The 25,707-nt window shown below is 42.8% G+C and overlaps 1 protein-coding gene across 2 annotated transcripts; it reads left to right on the top strand.

Moving 5' to 3' along the window:
- The first annotated feature begins 4,947 nt into the window (after positions 1-4,947).
- On the top strand, positions 4,948-25,291 carry LOC144693031 (alpha-1-antiproteinase-like). Of its 2 annotated transcripts, none has more exons than XM_078562319.1 (5): positions 4,948-5,104; positions 10,816-11,474; positions 16,072-16,345; positions 16,491-16,641; positions 23,861-25,291. In XM_078562319.1, the coding sequence occupies exons 2-5, from the start codon at positions 10,841-10,843 to the stop codon at positions 24,059-24,061; spliced, it is 1,260 nt and encodes a 419-aa protein (XP_078418445.1). In that variant the 5' UTR covers positions 4,948-5,104; positions 10,816-10,840; the 3' UTR covers positions 24,062-25,291. The 2 variants fall into 2 exon arrangements, with proteins under 2 accessions (XP_078418445.1, XP_078418446.1); XM_078562320.1 differs by having other exon boundaries at positions 4,968-5,085.
- Positions 25,292-25,707: the final 416 nt, after the last annotated feature.

The following is a 25,707-nucleotide window of genomic DNA, read 5'->3' as shown; positions in this document are numbered from 1 at the left end:
CAATATCCACTTTTTCACGTAATGTGTAGGGCCTGGCCTCGCCTTCAAGTATCTGGGGGTTGCTCCAGGATCCCCATGGATTTTAGATTGCAGCCGCTGAATCTTTCCGAGCTCTTCCCCGAACACAGAGGCATATTTATGTAGTAGTTCTTGCAGGTCTTTCATTCTGAGTTGAAAAATCTCAGTGCACTCCAACTTTATTTCCTCAGGCTAGTTCCAACCAAGTAGAGTTGGACCCTCCCCTGCTACCACTATCAGGGGTAGGTTAGCAGACTGGCTTCTATATTGTACTGAAACCTTGCATATACCTTTGACTCGTACGTCTTCGCCAGTATGTGCCTTTAATCTAGCATCTAAGTTTTCCAGTTTAAGTGAGTGGCTTCCTCCATTCAGATACTTAAACGTGTGTTCCCTATGACTGGCATGGATGCGCCTGTATCCACCTCCATTCAAATGGGTTTTCTGTCGACTTCTACTGTCACGTAAATTGGCTCTGCTTTACCCATTTTTAAGTTGTGCAGTGAGTAAATATCTGATTCTGTTTCTCCTGGTTCCTCCATTATAAAAATTTCACGACTCCTGCCTTTATGTTTGAAATTTTGCTTCAATCTTTCTTTACAATATCGCTTAATGTGCCCATTGCGATGGCAGTAGAAACACTGGGTTCTTTTAAATTGTCGTTCGTTTGTAGGCTGTCTGGTTCCAATTCTACTATTATTAATGCGGTCTTTATCCGTTAAACCATTGCTTTTTGCTGGTCTGTTAATGGTGGCTGTTTCCTGCCTTTCCGTGAATCCCTGTGCTTCCGCGCCATTTCTAACCGGTGCCACCCTCCCAACGTGAAGAACGGCGCCATTTTGTGCTCCTTTCATTTCTTCTGAGTCCCTGACTGCGCTCTCCATCGCGGGCACCTACTCCAGTGCCTTGCTGAAGTCTAAATTTGTTCCTGACAACCTTTTTTGAATGGCGTCTTCATTAATCCCACACACTAATTGGTCTCTTAACATGTCGTTAATTGACGTCCCAAACTCACAGTGCTGTCGGTTGTAAGGCTGCTACATAGCAAGCGACTGTCTCTCCAGGGGCGCAACACCTCGAATTGAATTTAAAACGCTGCGTTGTTACCGAGGGTTTCAGCTGAAAGTGACTTTTCACAAAATTCACCAACTCATCAAAGCTCTTGCAATCTGGGGCATTGGGTACCATTAGACTATGAATTAGGCCGTATGTTTTACTACCACGTGTCGATAAGAGGATCTCTCGCCTCTTCTTCTCCCCAGGTATGTTGTTGGCCAAAAAGAAAGGGTGTTCGATATAATGGGACCAGTCATCGGTGGTCCAATCAAACGGTTCGATGCGGCCAAATTGTGGCATACCAGAGGGAGATAACTTCGATGACTTTGGTGAGGGCTTACAATTGTAATGTACTTACAATCGGCCTGCAAGGCACAGCTGATTCATTTCAGTCGAGTTTTCACAGCTTCCTTGGTGCCGTCGACTGGTCGTGTTTTGCCTCATCGCAAGTTGTTATGCTCTACTATGGGGTCGCTTTGCTTGCGAACCGGTTGCACGCTTATCTGTCGGCAGGTGAATTGATTACAATATACTGCAGACACAGAGACCAATATGAAATGAAGCACATGCTATTTATTTACACAAACAACAGAGCACTAATATGATGTGTACTTCTCCAACCAGACCCTACTGTAGACTAAAGTTAACATGGTAGCCCATGCGACACAGCTATTGGGTCTTACTGTCACATGGTCAATCTGCCCACATTCTCTTAAAGGTGTACTACACCTCAAATTAGCACAACCACCAACTGAGCAACCCTACCACACATCTAAGAATTTTCATTAGAAAATTATGTTGATTGTACTTTGTAAGATTATGTGTCTACTTATGAGGGGATGCATCCTTGATTTTATCCAAGTTTCTCCTGTGGCTGCTCCACCAGTGCATGCACCTCCTCCACTTAAATCCACAGTCCATTCTAAGGCTACCAGAAATGCTGGTTTTGGACATGCAGTATGTTAATGCATGAAAGTGACCAGTGGATACTCTGCGATTCCCTTACTCTTGTGGAGAGACAAATGATTCAGCGTCTCCCCGCAGGACACAGCTGAAATCAGAGACTTCAACAAAGAGAGAAATTTTATAACTCCTGTTTATCCTGTTTTTTTGGGTGGGGGTGGGGGGAGAGAATTAATGTAGATTGTGCCAAACGCCACTGTGGTACAGATAATGTAATTTCTTTTTTAAAAACCAACAAATTCCTTAAATAATATTTGGAGAACAAACAAGTTTAATTATTATTATAACTATGGGATGACAAGCTGGGCTACCCATCCTACATCCAGGAAATAAAGGAATGAAAGTTAAAAATAAGATTTTAAAAATAAGATAGAAAAAATGTTTTTATGGAGTAACAAGTTGAGATATTCGCCCTGTGGACATATAGACTGAATGAGAAAAGTATTAAAGCTGAAAATTAGACCACCATAATGTTTCTATGAAGTAATTTATTTGAAGAACTTCTTATAACCAAATGATTTCATTGAACAATTCACTTAATTACCTTCTTTCACACAATTATTCTAGTTAACAATTTTAATCCCACAAACATGAAACACATTCACACAAAATTATTATCAAAAGCATTGTTTGGCAAAAAATCTTTCTTTTCACAATTAATTTACTTTGATTTACTTTACTTGCCTTGGGTCTAGTTTAATTGGATTTACAAATTTTATTACATGCTTTCTACTAATCATTCTCTACATCCTCAGAGTCAATCTCAAAATCCTCAGGATCTACATCTACACATATTTCCTCAATATTTGTTAATACTCTGAATATTTCATCATCAGTGTTAAAGGCAATATCTGTAGCATCGCTGTGTGCATTTCCAATGGCACTATGTGCTTTTTCAGTATTTGTTGAAACATCGAAAATTTCATAATAGACCACGTTAGACATTCTTTCTTCTTGAGCCAAAATAAAGAGATTTCTCGATCCTACTTATCTGTTATATTTTCTGAGGTTTTTAAGAATTGTTTTGATTTTGTTGTTCCCATAAGAAGAACATTCAGTGGGTCAGGTGGCTCATTTAAAGTTGGCAATCATATTTTACCATTTGCGCAACACAGTGACGATCTGTATAACCGAAGCATAACCTCCTGACTTTTGTATTCAATTCCCCTCACAATAAATGATAACATTCTATTAGCTTTCCTAATTACTTGCTGTATCTGCATGCTAGCCTTTTGTGATTCATGCTCTAAGACACTCAGATCCCTCTGCATCTCACAGAATCTTTACAGTGCAGAAGGAGGCCATTTGGCCCATCGAGTCTGCACTGGATCTCAGAGCTCTGCAATCTCTCGCAATTTAGATAATATGCTTCTCATTTATTCTTCCTGCCAAAATGAACAATTTGTACCTTGCCCCCACTGCTTAGTTTAAAGCCCTTTCTACTTCCTTAGTTATGCAACTTGCAAGAACACTGGTCCCAGCACGGTTCAGGTGTAGGCCGTCCCAACGGTACAGATCCCACTTTCCCCAGTACTTGTGCCAGTGTCCCACGAGCTGGAATTCATTCCTCCCACACCAGGCTTTGAGCTACGCTTTCATCCCCCTAATCTGATTTGTCCTATGCCAATTTACACGTGGCTCAGGTAATAATCCAGAGATTATGACCTTTAAAGTTCTGCTTCTTAACTTGGTGCCAAGCTCCTCATACTGACAATGCAGAACCTCCTTCTTTGTCCTGCCTATGTCATTGGCACCAACATGGACCATGACGACTGGGTCGTGTGTCCCCCCCACCACCCCCTTCCACAGTGTCTGCAGCTCGGCCTCCAGCTCAATAACTTGAAGCCGAAGCTCCTGCAGCTGCAAACACTTACTGCAGATGTGTTTGCCCTGGATCACACCAATATCCAGAAGCTCCCACATCCTACAATTGCAGCACATCACCTGTCCTGTCATCTCCAATATGTCTTAATTAATTAATACAGTGTTAGCAAGGGCACAGTGTAGGCAGGGTCACAGGATCCCTTGCTAAGAGGCTAAAGCCTCCCCAGTGGGCATGGTTAAATGTCAACTTCCCTACAACATGCCCTTGGTCCAAGATTTCATCCTACAAAGTTTGGTTGGGACCAGCCCTAGGACCTCAAACCTTAACATCCTGCCCTGCAATTTTTTCCTCTTCAAGTACTTATCAAATTTCCTTTTGAAAGTTAATATTTAATCTGTTCCCACCACTCTTTCAGGCATTGTATTTGGACTGATAACAACTTGCTACAATGAGTGAAATTCTCCTTGCTCTCCTCTGGTTCTTAATTACCTTAAATATGCATCCTCTGGTTAACAAACCTTCTGCCACTGGAAACAGTTTCTCCTTATTTACTCTATCAAATCCAAGATGATTTTTGAAAACCTCTGTCTCCTTATTTACTCTATCAAACCCAAGATAATTTTGAAAACCTCTGTCAAATCACAGCCTAACCTTCTCAGTTCTAAGGAGAATAGCTCAACTAGTCTGTCCAATTAACTGAAGCCCTTTATCTCTGATATCGTTCCAGTAAATCCCCTTTGCACCCTGTCTAACATCTTGATATCATTCTGAAAGTGTGCCCAGAATTGGACAGAATACTCAAGTTGAAGCCTTATCAGTGTTTTATAAAAGTTCAGCAAAACCTCCTTGATTTTGTGCTTTACACCTCTGTTTATTTTACCAGGATCCATATGCCTTTTTGACAACCTTCTCAAATCCTCTTACACAAATTTATTATAAATGTTATTGAGGCAAAGTAACAAATGTTCTCTTTCAAAAATACAGCAAAATGATTCCATTAAAGTAGCCCAGTTAAACATTAATGAGTAGCAGATAAAATAATTTTGCAAACAAGGCTTGTGCATCAAGCAAATAACAGTGCTGTTGACTTTGTGTGTGTGACCTCCCAGCCAAGTCACAAAGGTCTATTTGACAACATTTCAACATTTTAATATTTTCAAAAAGTAAGACAGAGAACAGTAAATCACAAATTGCAGATTTCTCGAATGAAGAACAGCTAATAAGTGGGTCCTAAAACTGTCGGTAAAGTATTCAGAAAATCATTTTGCAGAATATTGTGGTGCATTTTAGGATAGTTATTGCTTTATAATAAATATTGTTAGTTTTATGTTTTCTTATTGGATATCTCCAGACTAGCACTAACTGTAAATAAGCTGAAGGTTATTTTCTATCCTTTTTTGTGTTGTGGAATGATTATTTGCTTCACTGATCACAGGACGATATTTCAATTTTGCCAAAAAAATCATCGACAACAAATATCACATGTAAAATACTATTTAACAGTCGTTAACAGAAACAGTTTAGAGAAGTCCTAAAAGTTATGCCAGGAGATGTATCTCTACAGAATGGAGAACGGCGTGATTCCGCTATATCCTGCTCCCAGCTACTACTTCAATTGAATTTGTCGTGCATTGTGAGAGAAATGCAAGCCTTTATCCATTGGACAAAACAAGTTTAGGTTGCACTGAGTTTGAAGCCATCTTTGAGCTCGGCGTTTTCATGGTTTTAAAATTTTTTATTTCACAGCTCATGATGGATTCTGTAGAGTATAAATATTTTCTGTTTGGAATGAAATGGAGCTTGGTTGGGAACTTGTGCTCACAGGCTGCAAGGGCGGGAGAATCGGGTCTACAGCATTGTAGAGCTTGCTCCAATCAGCACTCCCTATGATCATGGAGTGCAGAATCATCCCTCGTGGGCCAGGTTTTACTGGAATGGGTCATCTCACAGTGTACCCTGTAAGTTAGACTGGTTTGTGCATGTTTATGTTTTAAAAGTTTTTGCCCACAAAGTGATTGAAATTGTGAGCTGATAAAGAGGGCAACGAGGTGTGTGGCACCGTGGTGAATAACAGGACAAACATCTTCACCAATGAAATTTTTAAAAATTGAAAAGAAACAGAGGAAGGACTGGGTGAATTAGAGTTGGTGAATATAATGTCAAAATTAGGTATAGAAAGATTAATAAAGAGAAGGAACGAAAGAAAAGAAAAAAGAGATGGAAAGGTCAAGTTAGAAAAAATATGTTAAATTTAAAATTTGACAATTTTAACGTATCTTAAAACAATTCACAGTCTCAAGGAATGAAACTCCACACTTATAATTGTTCACTTTCTGGGCAAGAAATGTTAATTGGCAGTCATTAACAATTGTCATGTCATTAAAAGGGTGCCTAAACTCTTAATTATTAGAGTCAATTTTCTGTGTTGAATGGGCAATTAACATGCAAATGCAGCAACTTCAGGAAAATCACAGGGATGTTAACGGGAAGAAGCTGTTTGTGCAAAGCTAACAGCACAACCGGCACAAATCATCCAACAACTTCTGATGATTTGCAGCTCATGGGGTATTTCTTCCTTACAACAAGTTGCTGGTTGATTAGTGCATTAATAATGGCATGTGCTGTTTGGGGCACCATTATTTTTTTCAGTAAATGCTGGCCCAATATCTTTCCAAGAATAAGGGTCTGTTCCAGTTATTTTTCTATCACCTCTCTCTTTCTCCTACAAATAGTGGCTAAAGATAAGAACATGAAACTGTTGCAGCAGATGTAATGTTGTGGAACTGTAAAAACTACAGCAGACGTTAATGTATTTGAGTAAGCTTGTTCTGCTGAATGTTTCCTGTGTATCACTTGCATTTTTACCTGTTGTTTAGTTTTAATTAAAAAATGGGTAGAGTTTGCTGAAAACTTGTGCAATCGTAATGGTGCATCAATGGTGTATGTCATTATTGTGGTGCAGATACTCCAAAAAATATGGTGTGAGTGACTTATGCCATTATGTATGCCACATCATTTTTATGTCACTCCATTGGGTCCCTCACCGAAAATACAGCCAATTATCATATATTTGCCCCCATTAAAATCAATGGTGAGATAGACTCTGCTGAATTCAAGCCATTATGATTGCTACAGCCACTTAGACCATCAACAGAATGGCACTGGCAGGTATGTTGGCGTAATCACAGAAATCGTTGTCTATTGTTTAAATTAGATACAATTGTGTCATCCTAATTATGTGCTTTCAGTGGTGCGACAATGTCCAGTGTCACTGGCACAAAGTGCAACGTAGAGAGATTTTATATATATATGATGGGAGGGAGTTGACAGTTCCTATTCTTAAGTTAACATCTGAATGTGACTTTCTTTTATATGTACTTTGGATTGTTCATCCTATGTATTTGTTAGTGATTGCACAACCTTCTTAAAATCCATGTAATGTATCAGAAATAGCACTGGGATTACACATTGTTTTGGCAACTAAAGACTTTTAGTTACTCTGGTTACTATGGCAGAATTTTCCCCCCGTTGGGGGCGGGGGGGGGGGGAGTTTAGGAGTGGGCACGTCTCTGATTGGCGGTGCGCCACCATTTTACGTGGGTGGGCCAATTAAGGCCCGCCCAGCGTGATGTCCACCAGGAAGCGTTATGCGCTCCCTGTGCGGGCGGGGAGGGGTATTCCCTGAGCCGAGAGTGCGCTCTTTCGCGCAAGTGCACAAAAGAGCGCACTCATCTCCCTGGGGCTAAGTGCTGCCTCAGGAAGATCGGCTCCACAATAAAAAATCTTAAAAATAGAAACAAAAATTTCCCTGACATGTCCCCTCATGTGACACTGTCACATGAGTTGGGACATGTCCGTCACTTTCAAAGACACTTTTATTAAATTTTTAAAAACCTACATGAAACCTCATCCCGCCCGTGGATGAGGTTTCACGCTTTCTCTAATGCCCGCCAGTACTCCCAGCCTGCCTGCCAACCTGAAAATTGAAATGGGGCGGGGTGACGTCAGTAGTTCCGCCGGGAAATCCTGGCCTATGTTGTTCTTATAACCTCAATGGGAACCGGAGAGGGTCACTGTTCCATCGAATTAATTAACCAGGCAGATAGGCAAATAACCAGGCAAGATAGTCTTTAAAATGAATCAACTCTCTATAATTTGAATTTGTGAATGTTTCTGCCATCAATTCAACTTTTAAAATTCTATTTTAAACACTTCTGGGCCCAAATAGCACCGCATTGCAATGAATTTTACTTTAGCCATTGGCTGCTCCATTCTCAGTCTGTATCTATGCTGTCTATAATGTCTTCCACCTGTTCTTGCAACAAATTGTGGGGTAACGTTACCATAGGAGGATTAGAAAGCTTAACAGTATAACTTTTGGTAGTACAGAACTTGAGTATTGCTGAAAAAAGAGACTTTTTTTGTTGAAGCTTTTTGCTTTGCACTCATCAGAACAATTCGCAAGAAAATACCAATTTAAGGGGAAACAGCATATTTATACTGTATGAGCAGAAAGTGCTGATTGGTTGGCAATTCGACTCCAATTGGTAGATGTATTGCCATGGAGAATGCGCCAGTTGATGGTGACTGGCAGTTAACTGCTGAGCATTGTTTGAAATTTAAACCAGGCAGCTTGACTCCAATTGGTCAAGACATTTTCCTGGGGAATGAACCAGCGAATGGCTGTCACTTATTTTGTTTAGCTGAAACAGGCACAATGTCTAGGTATTTGTTCTTTCTGTCACACAAATGAGTAATGTGGTGTGTGAATTTCAGTGCCAGTGTGATGCTAGTTATGTAGGCCATATGTCCCAAAGACTGGAGGATCATATCAAACAGCATGTCCCTTCCACTGCTCGCAATGGGCAAGCTATGGACCATATGCAACCAGCCTGTGCTTGCAAAACTCAAAACGCAGTGTCCAACATTAGATCTGATTCTGCGATTGGACAACATTTGCTAAATAATCCTCAGTGTGCTAAGAATTATGCTGAAAACCAATTTAAGATTGTCAATCAGGCGCATTTACGTGTACTGGAAGGTACATATATTAATACACAGGGCTCTGTTCTTTGCAGACAGAAAGAACATGTACACACATTGTGCCTGTTTCAGCTAAACAAAATAAGTGACAGCCATTCGCTGGTTCATTTCCCAGGAAAATGTCTTAAACAATCAGAGTCAAGCTACCTGGTTTAAATTTCAAACAATACTTGCCAGTTAACTATCGGTCACCATCAATTGGTGCATTCTCCATGGCAACGCCTCTACCAATCAGAGTCCACATGCCAACCACTCAGCACTTTCTTTTCATACAGTATAAATATGTTATTTCCCTGACATTGGTATTTTCTTGCGAATTGTCCTGATGTCACTTTATTCAGCAATACTCAAGTATAACTTGTTTGTCATCAAGATCACCATTACATCAACTATTTTCCCATTGCTAGTGAGATAAAGGTAGCAAGGACAGGTGGTTTTGCAAGAGAATGCCAAAAGGCAGCAGTTGAATGATTGGCCTCTGATAGTGAAGTGGAATGGGAATAAGTGGCAATATAAAGTCAGGGGAATGGAGAGCAGCAACCCAGATAGTCTGTGCTGTTCAGATAGAATGTACTATTGGAGTAAATACAGTGATGGAATAACAGCATAACTAGAAGAGCACTGTGTCACAGAACCATAGATAAGAGGCAGTGGAAGAAAACAGAATGATCAGCAGTGTCCAAGTTAGCAGAGAGAACACAGAGGGATAGAGAAACACAATCACACAGGGTATCATTGGTGGCTATGACCAGGGTGATCTCAGTGCTGTAGGCAGGTCAGATACTTTGGGGAGACTTGACCATGGAATGATGAAAAAGGTATGAGGTGGGAATGATCTTGGAGAGAAAGGGCAGTGATAGCTGAAGAAAAAAAATTGAGGGTGGAGTTTCAATCGGTGAATGGTGAAAGCAATTTTGAAAGGGATGGGAACAAAAGGATAGGGGAAGGCTGATAATGCTGACAAGCTTTTTAAGAACATATGATTACATAGAATAAACATTTTAACAATAATTAAACTATTGTAAAATAAATTACTACAATAAAATTTTCTAGCTTTAATGGAATCATTTCCCTCCTCCCTTTCCTAAACTAAAATACTCACTAACACCTTGGCTGAGATTAGTTAACTCAGCAGAGACCAAAAATCAAAATTTCATCCCAAAATGGGTCTAAGTCCTTCCAAAGCTCTCCTGAAAGAGTTATTTTCAATCACCTAATGGCTGCTAACAATTGAATTCTATTACAGGCAAATATTCAATTTCTCAGCATTCTCAAATAATTCCTTAGGTTAAATGGTGAAAGTTCCTGTGCCACTATGAGATGGTTACATTCAATTAATATATATTAGAAAATCCTGGGCAAGCTGCCTGTAATTTACCATCCACTGAAATTGCACCAACATGTACTGGCTGAGGCCCAACTGATGTAATGGAGTCTTGTAAAATTTACCTCAAAAATTTAGAGCACATGGCATTGCACGCTGAGATATCTGGAGATGTGAGGAGTAAATTAGCTGTGATGTTCTCTCTACCTCACTTTCCTCCATCAAGATACTCCTTAAAACCTCCCTCTTTGACTAAGCTTTTGGTCATCTGACCTAAACTCACTTTATGTGGCTTGATGTCATACCTTGTTCATAATGCTCCTGTAAAGCGCTTTGGGATGTTTCATTATGTTAAAGCACTATATAAATACAAGTTGTTCTTGTTGTTGTGGTAATCTTCTTAGTGGTTGAGTTGAAATTGCACTTGCAGGAATCTGGAAAGAGATGACCTTCCCAACATTTCAACATGGTAAATTATAGTATGGAGGATGCAGGGAAGGAGGTTTACCTAAGAAGAAATAATTTATAAAGGAGGCAGGAAAATAAATATATTTTGAAAAACCAAATTTTCTTCTATTAAAAACAGGAGTCAACGAGAATTGACAGAAGCCATGCTCCCTCCAATAATTTTGCTGTTAATCACTACCTCATTCACTGGAACAGAAGTTTCTGCAGTCATGAAGCGTCATGTCCATCATGAAGAGGGCTTTCAAAGTCATGGACAAGAATCTGATATGGCAATGGTTACTTCTGCAAATTCTGACTTTGCTTTCGACCTTTACAAACGAATAGCTAACCACAGCAGTTCTAACATTTTCTTCTCCCCTCTGAGTATTTCCACAGCTTTAGCCATGCTATCTCTGGGAACTAGGTCTGTCACTCGTGAGCAGCTTTTCAAGGGACTTCACTTCAATGATATGACACAGGAAAGAATAGCACATATGAACAGAGGCTACAAGCGACTTCTACAGGCCCTATTGGCAGAACACAATGAGCTTCAGCTATCTACAGGAAACTCTCTTCATATTCAAAAAGGTTTTGATGTGTTGCCAAACTTTCTAAATGAGACCAAGAAGTTTTACAATGCAGAGGTGTTTCTTTTAGATTTTAACCTGGATCCCGAAAATGCTAGGCAACAATTGAATGATTACGTGAAAAAGATGACAAAAGGAAAAATTAAAGATATGTTTTCCACGATTGACCCTTCAACTAAACTAATGCTTATTAACTACATCTTTTTTAAAGGTAAATCAATTTTTGTTGTTGAATGTTTTGTATGTTATACATCAACTATTATAAAAGAGCATATTGCAGCAAAAGTAGCCAAACACACCATAGTTAATATTTTGCAAGATATGAAATTATTTTATCTGTATTTATAGAAATTCTTCTACTTTATGAATAAATAATTTACAAATAGTTACAAATAATTTTAGTTAAAAATATAATATTGAAACTTTAGACAAAATCTTCTCAATTACTCTATAGGGTCAATTTAATTCTACTTGTTTAGTTCAGTGAAATTAGATTTTATTATCATATAACGAGGGTGGGCTAGCAGAGTGCCCTTTTCCAATTTCGTAACAAACCAACGAGCAATCAACCTCAAAGGCAGTTACATTATTTGTCAATGTGGGCTTTGCATTAAAAAATGTGATCTAACCACTAAAGAATATGCAGTTCAAATAAAATAGGCTAAATTGTGAACCATGCATTTGAAAAGCTCTAAGTTTGGCAACACAGAAGTAGATGATGAGTAGTTCCTTACAGAATAGGAGAATACATATATTTACATCACAAAACATACAACCAGATGTCACCAGAATCAATTAGACATTATAAAATATTACTAAGCATAATTTTCATGTGAAATCGAGTTAGAGAGCAGGGGATAAATGGACATGGGACACAAACATTATTCAATCTCCATTTTAAAGTCATATATTGTTTTTATTTTGACATAATACTTTGATTTAATATTATTATTTATAGTTAGATAGAAAAAAACTGATGGCATTTTGGGAAGCAGAAAAATAGAGTTGGTTAGAGCATAGAACTCTGCAGTACAGGCTCAGGATCAGGGAAACATTAAATTGAGGTGTTACAGTGACACCATTGGTAGAACATTGTAATTACGGTGGGGCAAGACTAAATGGCTGATTTCTTTATAAATGTGGAATGGCAAATTATAATGAAGCAGGAAGTAAAGGTTTTGCACCTATATGATTTTGTATATGCCCCTGCGTTGCTAACACTGTAACAGTAACCATAACACTTGTTATTTCTACTGTCCTTATTCATACTCTCCTCCCACCCAATATAATGTCTAAATGTTATAAGAAAAATTGTTATTCTTGCTAGCTCCAGAAATGGTGCTGTTACCTCTCCCAGCCTTTAATAGCAAACACAGATTTTTTAAAATGCGAGAGATTTTTTTCTAGTATTTTTAAAATAAAACATGTTCTGACTGTGGTTTGGGCAGTAAATGTTGCAGAGTATTTATTACATGTTCAAAACTTATTGCTGGTATTTTGGATAAACAGGTTGTGTATTCAGGAAAGCCAACTCCATTTCTTAACCCATGAACCAGTAACAGTAGCTTGAGAAGTCTGGCCAATTCAATTGGATTGCTGGCATTTCTAAAGTTTAGATGCTGATTGATGTACCAATGAAGCCAACTGTAAAAATGGGCTTTAATGCCATCAATGTGTAGCTGCTCTGTGATCGCTATTCTGCTTCCTAGGCACCTCCCACAATACTGTTATTTTGTGCCAATTATTGTGCCAGGCTGACTTAGAGACAAAGGGGAACAGGGTTGCCCTTTTCATTACTGGCTAATAATGATTCCTTCAGCTTCCTGGGCCTCACTGTATCAGCACTCAGTCTTTTCAATAGCAACCATGGGAAGAACCTGAATTGATACAATGAGACCTAGGAAACCACCAGGATCAGTATCAAACGTACAGTTGGCAAATTGAAAGAGTGCCTTAGATATCTGAATAGATCAGACAGACATTACAGTGCAGCGCCCACATAATCTGCATGATTATTGTCACCTGCAGCATGTTCTATAACCTTGCTACATAAAGAGGCATAACATGAAGAAAGAGGTGAACAATTTAAAAGTAATGCTGAGGTTAAAAAAGGATTTACATTTATAGCACGCCTTTCATGACTTGAGGACAGCCCAAAGCAGTTTACAGCCAATGAAGTAATTTTGAAGTAGGAGGAAGCTAATAGCCATGATAATGAAGCTTCTCTTCCAGGTGCCTTAGTTAGGCAGTGGTTGAATTATTATTTAATTTTGGCACTCCATGTAGAAAGAACATAGAATCATTGGAAATGGTGCAGGGTAGAGTGTAGATTCACTAGAAATATACTAGGGCTCAGGAGTTGCAGCTGTAAAGTCGGACTAGAGAAGTTAGGGTTATTTTTATTAGAGATAGGAAGGTTAAAGGATGACCTGATTGCTGTTTTCAAGATTATGAATGATTATCGTTGGGTATAGATTATTTCCACTGGTCAACGAGAAAGTAATGAAAAGCCACAGTTGTAATTTTATCACAAAAAGAATCAAAATAAAGGTTTAAAGCTAATCTTTATATAGGAGGCTAGAATTTGGAATTCTCCGCTGGACACTTGTCGAAGAGGAGCCCATTAACTTTTACAAAAAGGCATGGATTCACTGCTTGAAAAATAGGAATATTGAAAGGCATGAGGGGAAAGCAGGAAACTGGGATTAGAATAGATGGCTCATGTGGCAAAAAAGCACTGCAACAAAGGAAGATAGCTATTGGAAGAATGCACGACAATGGATTCGTTTTGGATCATTCTGGCAAACAGCTGACACACACACAATAGATCGAATGGCCCTCTTCTGTGTGATAATGGTTCTATATAAAATGGGCAGTGTCAGACAGCTACTCGCCCTCAAGGCTATCCTGCCTAACACTAAATGAACATGCATCATGCAGTTAAGTTGATTTACAAGAATTTTCTGAGCTAATCTCCTTGATGTCATGCCCTAAAATGGGCTCAGAGAATTGCTTGTTCTATTCCAACTCTGCTATTATATAAGAAGTCAGTGCTTTCCCTTCTGCATGACATTACTACCCAGAATTTACCCATTACTGTTTAGCATGGTGCAGCACAATGTTCACTGCAGGTTATGAGGGCAAATGTTGTGGCATTACTATTAGTGGCAGGTACTAGACCAGGCTTGTCCAACCCCCGGCCCACAGGCCCATGTGGCCCCCGGAACCATTATTCAAAAACAGTAAGACAGCTCCGTGTGCTTTAAGGTTTCTTCAGGAGCCTGATCCTCCAACCACAGCCTGTTTTTCTCCCACACTTGCTGTCAATTGTCTCAAACAGGGGGAGGACCAGAGGACCAGGCTGTGATCGGAGGGGCAGCGTACTCCGGCAACTGCGAGTATGTGAAGATAGAAAGACTTTGGAGCACACGTTCCCCATGCTTTTCCTCAGCTGCAGTCGCTTTCCTGTGGATACTGGTGCTCTGGCCCGGCTGGGGTCACTTTCCCCCGGCTGCGGTCACGTTCCCCCGGCTGCGGTCACTTCCCCCCGGCTGCGGTCACTTCCCCCCGGCTGCGGTCACTTTCCCCCGGCTGCGGTCACTTCCCCCCGGCTGCGGTCACTTCCCCCCGGCTGCGGTCACTTTCCCCCGGCTGCGGTCACTTTCCCCCGGCTGGGGTCACTTTCCACCGGCTGGGGTCACTTTCCCCCGGCTGCGGTCACTTTCCCCCGGCTGCGGTCACTTCCCCCCGGCTGGGGTCACTTCCCCCCGGCTGGGGTCACTTTCCCCCGGCTGGGGTCACTTTCCCCCGGCTGGGGTCACTTTCCCCCGGCTGTGATAATTTTACAACAACTGAAGACCTTTCTGTCATTCTGACAACATCTGTAAGTCTGAAAGGATTCCATCACAACTGTAGCTGCTGTATTTAAACAGGCAGCGCCCAGGTGAGGGGGTTGCAGACGGTGCCAATAGGCAACCCCAAGGACTGAAAGCTGCAACACTTGCATTGTAACACTGCTGTTCTACTACCAGAAATCACCCATTGACAGCATCATACCAAAGGGCTGAAATTTCCAAGTTTCTGCTTCACCTCTGGGAGATCTAGGGAGCAGGAGTCTCTGCTGCCTGAGGTAGGCAAGAAAGCCCCATTTCCAAGGGACGGAGACATTAGCATCTTTGGGGTTAGTGCATCATGCCTGTAAGGGTGCGTCAGCAGTGCCCATCCCAGTGGAAGCTGGGAATATCAGTGATATCATCATGCTGCTCTAATGTAGCAGAGGAGACCCAAGTAGGGCCTCACAGTAGAACAGCCGCACAACTCTTCAGCTTTCAAAGTAACTATCCGGCCATCCCTGTACAGTGGAAGATCCATCTCCCCACACCCCGCAACCACCTCCCCAAGACGATGTATCTTTTGTAGCTTTTACCAGATCCATAGTGGACAACACAGGCTCTCAATAGATCTGGTTTCCAATGGGCAATCTGGGAAATCTTGGAGATCCCCCCAGACACACACCCTTTGAAGTTGAGATGGCTGGCAGAAGATCACCCATAACCCATGTCAATGGAATTTCCTGGCCACTTTTCCAGGGAACAAAATCCCAGTGGAACCAAATTCTGCTCCATTTTCCATCATTAACAGTTTGAAGGGAGATGGGCCAAGAGCCAGGATTTTAGGTTTCAAGTGTGTTATAACATTGTAACAATAATCTCATATGTGCTTTCAACTCACGACAACTCTTTCAATATCAATTTGTCAGAATTAATCACTGCTCCGTTACCAAACACTGTCAAATTTCTGCCTGACAGGAAAATGGAAGAGCCCATTTGACCCAACACATACTCATGAAGCATTCTTTAATGTGAACAAAAGCTCACAAGTAAAAGTTCAAATGATGCACCAAGACAACAGGTTTAGTAAGATATCTGACTACCATCTTTCCAGCAATGTGATAAAACTTCCTTACGTTGGAAATGCATCAATGATCGCCATCTTGCCTGCAGAAGGAAATCTAGAATACGCAGAACAAAACCTTTCCCGAGAAAAATTTGAAGAGTGGCTCCAAAAACTAGGCCACAAAAGGTAACTAAAATCTCATTCTAAACAGTCAGGTTAAGTATATGAAGATTTTTTTCTCAAATTGATATTTATACCAGTATAAGTGTCAATGGTTTAAAAATGTTCTTTTGCTTGCTTTCTCCCTTCTGTTCAATAATTTGTTGAGCAGTCAACAACTTAGCCTTTCCTTTCCAAAACTGTCACTGTCAATATCATGCCGGTTAAACAATATCCTAATGGAAATGGGTGTGACAGATTTATTTACATCTGATGCCAACCTATTTGGAATAAGTGGGAATGAAAGTCTGAAAGTTTCACAGGTAAGCTCATAATGATGCAAAACATTTTTTTCTGTCCTGGCAGATGCACATTTGAGACGTGTGTCTGTGTATGTTAACTAGAATGAAAATAAGTACACTTTTTGCCAAATTCAGTTTTTGTTATCCTACTGAAATCAAACCTACCTAATGTTCTTGACATTTTGGAAGGATAGTAAGCCAGGAAAATAAGGTGGGGTTGCTCTGTTAATTAAGGATTACATTAGTACAATAGCAAGCGATGGCCTTAGTTCTAAAGATCAAAATGTAGAATCTGTTTGGGTAGAAGTAAGAAATGGAAAAGGAAACATGTCACTGGTGGGGGTAGTTTATAGCCCCCCTAACAGTAGCTACACTGTAGGACGGGTATGCAGGAAGAAATAATGGCAGCTTGTAAGAAAGGTGCCTCAATAATCAGGAGTGATTTTAATCTACATAAAGATTGCACAAATTTGTTTGGAAAAGATAGCCTAGAGGATGAGTTCAAGGAGTGCATTTGTTAGAGCAGCATGTTCTAGAGGCAACCAGAGAGCAGGCTATTCAGACCTGGTAATGTGCAATGAGACAAGATTAATGATGACCTCAGAGTATAGGAGTTTCTAGGTAGCAGTGATCAAAACAGGATTGAATTTTGTATTTAGTTGAAGGTTGAGAAGTGTGTGTCTAAATCTAGTGTTTTAAACTTAAACAATGACAATTACGAGGGTATGAAGATAAAGCTGGTTAATTTAGGTTAAAAGATAGGACAGTAGAGATGCGGTAGCAGACATTTCAGGAGAAATTTCATAACTTTCAGCAAAGATATATTCCAGTGAGAATGAAAGGCTCTACGAGAAGGACATATCACCTGTGGCTAACTGGGAAAGTTAAGGATAGTATCAAATTGAAAGTAAAAGTGTACAATTCTGTGATGAATAGTGGTAGGTCAGAATATTAGACAGAATTTTAAAAACAGCAAAGAATGACTAAAAAAATGGGAGAAATTAGAGTATGAGAGAAGGCTAGCTAGAAATATAGAAACTCTTACTATCTGTTTTTATAAGTATTTAAAAAGGAAAAGAATAACTAAAGTGAACATTGGTCCTCTAGGGAGTGAGTCTGGGGAATTAATAATGGGAAAAAAGGAAATGGCAGAAGCGTTGAATGGATATTTTGTGTCGATCTTCGTTGCAAAAGACAAATAACATCCCAGAAATACTTATCAATCAGGAGGTGAAAAGGATGGAAGAACTTAAGACAATTACAATCATCAGGGAAAGGGTACGAAGAAAACTATTATAACTAAAGGCTGACAAGTCCCCAGGACCTAATGGCCTGCATCCTAGGGTCTTTAAAGAAGTAGCTGCTGAGATAATAGAAGCATTGGTTGTAATTTTCCAAAATTATCTAGATTCTGGAAAGCTCTCATTGGATTGGAAAATAACAAGAAAGGAGGGAGACAGAAAGCAGGATACTACAGGCCAGTTTAGCCTAATATCTGCCATAGGGAAAATGCTAGAATCTATTATTAAGGAGGTTATAGCAGGACACTTGGAAAATCTTAATGTGATCAGGTAGAGTCAACAATGATTTTGTGAAGGAGAATAGTTTTTGACTAATTTATTGGAGTTCTTTGAAGAAGTAACGAGCAACATGGATAAAGGGGAATCTGTAGAGGAGTTAGTGACAAGAAGTCAGCAAATTAATATTATCAGAGGAAGTTGGAATGGACACTGGCCAGAATTTTCCGGCTGCCGCGCGGGTGGCGAAGCCCGCACGTCAGTGCTTAAAATGTCACGCGAGCGTGCCGACGCCAGCGTGCAGCATCACGATATTTTGGTCGGCGGGTGCGCTCAGCAGCAGGGCGCTCACCTGCCATTAATTGAAGGCCTCGCTCAGGCCCTTAACTTGTCAATTGTCCTGGATTTTGAGGGGCCCGTGCGAACTTCGGGTCGGAGCACGGGCCCAACAGGCAGGCGGGTAGGAGATTTTTTAAGAAAACTAATGCAATGTCTGGATATGTGGACTCAGAGGGGTTGCTCATGTTTTACATGAAGTTTTAATTGCTGAAAATGTTTTAAAGTTGCCTGTGTGATTGTTAGCAGTTCTCATCGATTTCCAAGAGCTTCTTGTGTACTTTGAAACCAGTCTGCAGACAGTAATCTTTCTCGGGCCTGCAGCTTTCCAGAGGCCTCTATTTAGCCTGGGGGTATGGGTTCTGACCTCTCCACTTGAGGCAGTTCCCCTGAGGAGGAAGGGAGGGAGAGAATAAGGAGGAGGCCAGGACTGAATAATCAGCCTCCAGGGGAGCCACCTTTGGGAGGCCAGGCGCAGGCACAAGGGGCGCAGGGCCAAGAGGTTGTCCAAGGTGGAAGAGGCCACAGAAGACGCCACTATCCTGCTGCCAGGGTATACAGGCGGCGAAGCAGCTACCTCAATAATGACTGAGGTGCAGTGCCGAAGGAGGCTCCGACTCTCAAGGGAGACAGTCAATTATATCTGTCAGATGATTGGCCCTGAGATCTCCCCTAACTGTGTGGGTGGACACCCCATGCCAGCGGCTCTGAAGCTCACAGTTGCCCTCAACTTCTATGTCTCTGGCTCCTTCCAGGGCTCGGTGGGTGATCTTTGCGGTGTCTCCCAATCAGCTGTCCACACTTGTGTCAAGCAGGTTACAGACACTCTATTCAGACAGGTATCCACCTTCATCCACTTCCGCTGTGACCAGGTAAGTCAGGCACAGCGAACCAGAGGCTTCACAGCCATTGCTGGCTTCCCCCGTGTCCAGGGTTCTATAGACTGCACACATGAGGCCATCAAGGCACCAGCAGGTGAGCCCGGTGCCTTCGTCAACAGGAAAGGATTCCACTCCATGAACATGCAGATAGTGTGTGATCACAGGATGCAGATTCTGCAAGTTTGTACAAGGTTCCCAGGCAGCTCCCACGACTCCTACATCCTCAGACACTCCCAGGTGCCGGGACTTTTCAGTGCTCCGGCTCGGCTGGATGGGTGGCTGCTGGGTGACAAGGGCTATCCCCTCAGAAGGTGGCTTATGACGCCACTATGCCATCCAAGAACAGAAGCTGAGCAGCAGTACAATAGGAGGCACAGCACCACAATGGCTGTGGTGGAGAGAGCCATCGGTCTTCTCAAGATGCGCTTCCGTTGCCTGGACCACTCAGGGGGCGCACTCCAGTACCCCCCAGATCGTGTCTCTCTGATAGTGGTAGCATGCTGCGCTCTCCACAATCTTGCGCTGGAAAGGGGGGATGCAGTTGACAATGAAGACCTTGACCCACTGGATGAGGCTGCACATGATGAATCCAGCAGTGGCTCAGAGGATGAGGAAGCACAGGGGCAATGATGAGGGGCAGCACGCCAACCCGCTACTACACCAAGGAGGCAGGGACACCCGGGACAATTTAATCCAAAGAACCTTCAGCTAGCTCCACACACATGGATCAGCAGGAACAGCATTGCCTGGCGCTTCCACACGTGGCACTTAGGTGCTAGATCTCCCACCTGTTCAGCTGCAACTAAGGGCTTAGTACAGAAACATCAATGTCCACTCAAACACTCATGATAAATATGTGAAAAAGAAAAATGCACCACAAACAAAAGACCCTCAGCCATGGTAACAAAGGTGGACTTTATCCTGTCCAAAAGAAAACCAAACAACAATCCATTGCAATAAGAAAACTTTGGGTCTCTATTCTAAGGGCAACACAAAATCACCAGTGACATACCCATGGAGTGCCTAAGGTGCCTTATGCTTACGTTTTTGGGTGCTATGTCTAGGTGCCACTCCATCGCTCGGAGTGGCTTGTGAGACAGCCTGCTGACTCTGCTGTCCTATTGGCCTCGATGACCTTGGCGGTCGTCCTCTGGCCCGTGGAGCCTGTGATGGCTCCGCCTGGGAGGGAGTGGCCAGTTCCTGAACTGGCACCTCCCCAGTTGTCGCAGCCTCAACGGAAGAAACGTTGACTGGCAGAGGGGCGGAGGAGCTGCTGCCCTCATCCAGAGCACCCTGAGAGGACCTCGCAGCGACGACAGACAGCTGCTGCGCCGACGTGAGATCCCTTTCGACCTCCCTGCTCACCGCAGATGCATGGGCACCGAGTGCCGACGCTTGGTGTCCACAACATCTCCCACATTGGGAATGACCACCCGTGGCCAGTACCACTGTGAGGGCTTGCAGGTCAGAGCGTATCCCAATCATAAAATGTTCCATTCGATTGAAGCCCCTCTCTATGAGAGTTGTCAATCTCTCATTGGAGGAAGCCTGAAGCACTGCCCTGAGGGTCAAACCTTCACATGCACTCTGCCTGGACTCCTCCATTGCAGAGAGCAATTGAAGCATTCCCTCATGCAACCCTGCCAGACTTCCTGCCACCTGTCCTGCAGCTACTGCATTGGGGACAACTCCAGAGGCACGTTATCAGTGCCGGACTCAGCATGTCCCCTGCAACCCTCTGGCTGCTGGTGCCATCAGCACTCTCTGCCCCTACCATCTCCTCCAGCGATTGTGATGTGCCCTCTCCACTGTGACCCGGGACACTAGCCGACGGTAAAGTCCCCACCAAGGTGTGTGTATCTGCACTGGTGCCTGGCTGGTTGAAATGATGTGCCACAAGTTGCACATGTTGGCCCTCAGGTGTGGAGGAGAGGCTGCGGTGTCGAGGTGCAGGTCGCTCTGGTAGTGATGCTGAAATTAATAACAAGGTCAGTGCATCAGTTAGCATACATTCAGTTCAACCTTTCATCCCTTCCCCCCCCAGCCTCATAAGTCGTTCACCCTTCAAGACCCTAAGGAGACGAACATTGGTGAGGTGGGAAAGAGTCAAGAGGAACCATTAAACGCACATGCAGACAGACTGGTCAGGTGGCCTCAGGAATGCCACATGGCATGCGATGTACCATAGGAGTGGGGAGAGTGCAGAGGTACCTAACCTGGATGCGTGCTGGCCTGGATAGTTGCGGGGCTGAGGAAACATCGCAAACAGTTGCGACATTTGCCGTGGATCACAGGAGATTGACAGGTCACATTATTGGCCTTCATTCCGTTAGGAGGGGCACAGAACGCGTGTGCAGAAGGCAACATTTCCCCTTGGCGCAGGGATGAGTAACGTGGTGGCATTCATCTAAGTTGAGTGCCTTGAGGTTCACAGTTGAGGTGCTGAGGACCTTTTGGACAAAGTAATGTGGGGCGCACTGGCTGAAAGGGTGCAGGAGGTCAAAAACCCCCTAAGATGCAATAACTCTTTGGCTGTGCATCAGCGATCCAATGGCATGTTAGACCATGGTGATAGTGGTCACAAATGGGATAAGGTGACTTTGGAAGATGGTGGAGACGCGAATCCTCAAGGGGACGAGGGTCCCTTTTGTATGACCCACACGTCAGAATGTCTCAGTCTGTGAATAAGCAGTGTTTCAGCATTAACGATTCCAGCAACCATCAGTGGTTTGGATGGTGGGCAGACAGAGTGGATGGGACTGTGGACCTCAAATACCTGGCCGCTGGACCCCAGCCTCACCGCCCCCGGCCGCCCTGGCCTCCTGCCTCCTGCCCAGCTCCATGGCCTCTTCTTCAAAGGTTGTGAGGCGCTGGAGGAGGGCGTGCCCACCTCCAGTCCACTGGCGCTCCCGGGCATTATGGTGACTTTTTGCCTGCAAAACAGAGAAGAGGATTTATTGGGGCTGATCGCTCATGTACTCTGCACGCGCACACCGCACCCCAACCACAGTGGCCCATCTGAGGCCTCCAACGGCTCCTGTCCACACTACTGGTGATCAGTCCCCAGAAGATAGTACGGCTGCTCCCAACCCCCTCCCGCAATGGCCACCTTGGACACATTCGGCGTCCATCACTTTGAATAGCACACGGGTCTTAGCACCCATGGCAAGGAGGCGCAACTAGGTGCGGCGCCGATGCCAGCAGGTGGGACTTGCCCAAAACACCTTGAGGCTCCCCTTGCACCATCTCATTACCACCAATATGACATGTGTTGGAGTTCTGAGTATGTGTCTAGCTGCCTTCCCTGCAGGTTGCCCCCAGACTACTCAAATGTCACAAAGACCAACATATGCCGCGGGGAGAATCCTTCTTCTCCTCAACCACTGAGGCTGGTGTAAGCATGGTCAGTACCCATTTGCCCACCCAGCGTTCACCAGATGCTCTATGCAGTAACAACAGCAAGACTTGGTGGGGGAGCTCAAAGGCTAAGGCTGCCTTCTGGGTCAAATGGCCAAGACAGACATGGTACTCACCCGTCCAGAGCGCAGCAAATGATTGAATCTTTTTCTGCACTGCGTGCCAGTGCGCCGCACATCATGATGGGCACTCACAGCGTCACCCACCTCCTCCCACGCCTGGCTGGTGACATAGGGGGCCCTCCTCCTCCCATCCTCTGGATACAGCACATGCCGACGGATAGACACCTCTCAGAGGAGGACAGCAAGGCATGCATCGGAGAATCGAGGGGCACAGTAGCCCCCCCGCTGGCCTCTCCTGTAGCCTGCCCCCTTCTCCTGCTCATGCTGTTGTCCAATTGGTCTTCCCTCCTTCTCTCCCCGAGTGGCCATGGTGCACTGCTTCAAGCAGGCTGCCTGGCCACTCTTTAAACAGGCTGCCGGCTCCCCATTGGAACTGGCAGTCTGAGGCCGCCCGTCCCCGCGACTATTTTCCCATACTCCATGGGAGTCGCTTACCCGCTGGGCGAGCCTTAATTGGCCCGTCTGCGGAAAATGGCGGCGCGGCCCATTTCTCCAGCGGCAATCGGCCGCCTGCTCGCCACCGAGTCTGTCGGGCCCGATCGACCAACAAACGGAAAATCCTGCCCAGAGAATTTATTTTATGCATGTGAATTGTTGAGGCAATAACCATAGAGACCAGGAATTTCCTCGGAGGTCCTCCAGCTGTGCTTCTGCAAATTTGACAGAAATTTGAAGGACAGCAAACTTAGAGCTGTATATAGGGTTTCTGCTGAATTTCCATGATTGTTACTCTGGAGCAACTCCAAGAAATTCCCAGTGATACATAGCAGGGCTATGGGAAGAGAGTAGGGAGAACGGTTTAGGTTGCAAGATGGGCTAAATGGCCCATTGTGTTGTTAAGCTTTATGGTTGTAAAATGCAGATTTACCAGTGATTTTATCAAACCTTCTTCAACAATCATTATTTACACTACACTTGTGAATATATGACCTTCAGCTCAATTTTTTTTTCTCTCTTATTTCATAAGGTTACTCATAAGGCCCTGCTGGATGTTGATGAGTATTTTACTGAGGCAGCTGCAGTCACTGGAGTAGAATTGGTGCCATTGTCACTGCCGCCTTCAATCACATTTGACAAACCATTCCTTTTGATCATCTATGAGGAAAACACAAAGAACATACTCTTTCTTGGAAGAATAAAAGATCCATCCGAGAAATCTTCCCCGTGAATTTAACCTGCACAGTGAAGAAATCAGGCTACACCTCAATTCTAAAGCTTGAAATGATAGACATATGTGATCAACCCAATATTATGATACATCACTATTGTAATTTTTTTTTTTCAGAAATTGGTGGCAATACACAGCAGACGCATCAGCAACTGCAAAGAGAACACATAGGTCAACATTTCAGGTGTAACTCTTCATCATTGCAAACTGAAAGTTAGGCAAACATTTTAGTATGGTTGGGGCACAGTGGTGTAGTGGTAATGTCACTGGATGAGGAGCCCCTGGCTAATGCTCTGGGGACATGGGTTTAAATCCCACCACGGCAACTGGTGGAATTTAAATCCAGTGAATAAATTCTGGAATATAAAGCTAGTCTAAGTAATGGTGCCCATTGATTGGGGTAAAAACGCATCTGGTTTACTAATGTCCTTTAGGGAAGGAAATCTGCTGTCCTTAGCTGGTCTGGCCTGGCTTACATGTGACTCCAGATTCACAGCAATGTGGTTGATTCTTAACTGTCCTCTGCAATGGTGTGGTAAGCCACACAATTCAAGGGTAATTAGGGATGGGCAACAAATGCTGGCTTTGCCAGTGACGCACACATCCCATGAAAGGATAATAAGGGTGAACAATTGATACTCCAATCAGAAAATTAACAAGCAAACTGCTTCGCAGAAAAAAGCTAGATGATTTTACAAATAAATTCTCAGAAACATTTAAAGACCCAAGGATCAGTGAGTCCATTAAAGCTGTTCTTTATAACACCATGTACTATCTGGACACTAACATCCCTCTCTCCCCAACACACACACACACACACACACACACAATAAAGCATAAGGCCAATATAGAAAAACGAAACTCTTAAGAAATATTGCTCTGATTATGGAAAGGATCAGTCAAGAAAAAGTTCAAGAATATTGGGGGAATGGGAAGAAATTAACAAACTGTGCAGATGTAGGAGGTTTGAAGTGGGACCAGAACATGTTGGAAATGCACAGTAGGTTTGCTGATCTTAAAAGAGCTAAAACAGACCAATGTAAACCCTCTAACTTTACCTGGCTGGAACTCTATTATGGCAGAACACCTTCAGTCAAAAATGCAAATCACCTCCCTCTCCCAGAATGCAACACACCCCACAATTCTAACTTTCTATGTTGTAAAGTGATATGGGGTATATAACTAAGGTGTGGTTACTAAAATTAATTTTCAGACTAGAGGGTTACAAAATGTTCAAGAAAAATAATAAGATGCTGCTCCTTTGCAATTTCTTTTTCTTTTCCTTCTCCTTATATTCTGTTTTACTGATCAACAGAAATTAGGTTAATTAGCACATCAAAATAAATGCGCTTAATTCTTGAAGCCCAATGATCTGTTAATTTATCTGTAAAACAAATTGCAGACATGTGTATTTCTCTTCATCTTCCCTCATAGAAGTCACAATAAAAGTATTTAACTTTCTTGTGAAATGTTATGCTTTTATACCAGTGGTTGATGCTTAGGAGGAAGCCATAGTATTATCCATTACTGAATCAAGCTGCAATCTAATGTTTCAATATTTATCAGCCACAAATAATGTTTTATCGAAATTCAATTAAAGAAATGATTTTTATTCACACTGCCTTTTATTTGCTTTAACAAAATAC

Source organism: Cetorhinus maximus, chromosome 18 (assembly GCF_964194155.1).
Source record: "Cetorhinus maximus chromosome 18, sCetMax3.hap1.1, whole genome shotgun sequence".
In the NCBI taxonomy this organism is placed as follows: Eukaryota; Metazoa; Chordata; class Chondrichthyes; order Lamniformes; family Cetorhinidae; genus Cetorhinus; species Cetorhinus maximus.
The sequence above is the reverse complement of the archived record's forward strand: the minus strand, read 5'-3'. Positions and strand labels throughout refer to the sequence as shown.

Bases quoted from the DNA above. Each gene is read 5' to 3' on its own strand.
- LOC144693031 (XM_078562319.1), top strand. From the start codon at position 10,841: ATGCTCCCTCCAATAATTTTGCTGTTAATCACTACCTCATTCACTGGA. The intron at 11,475-16,071 runs GTAAATCAATTT...TCTGCCTGACAG, and splicing joins TAACTACATCTTTTTTAAAG to GAAAATGGAAGAGCCCATTT. The intron at 16,346-16,490 runs GTAACTAAAATC...TTTGTTGAGCAG, and splicing joins CAAAAACTAGGCCACAAAAG to TCAACAACTTAGCCTTTCCT.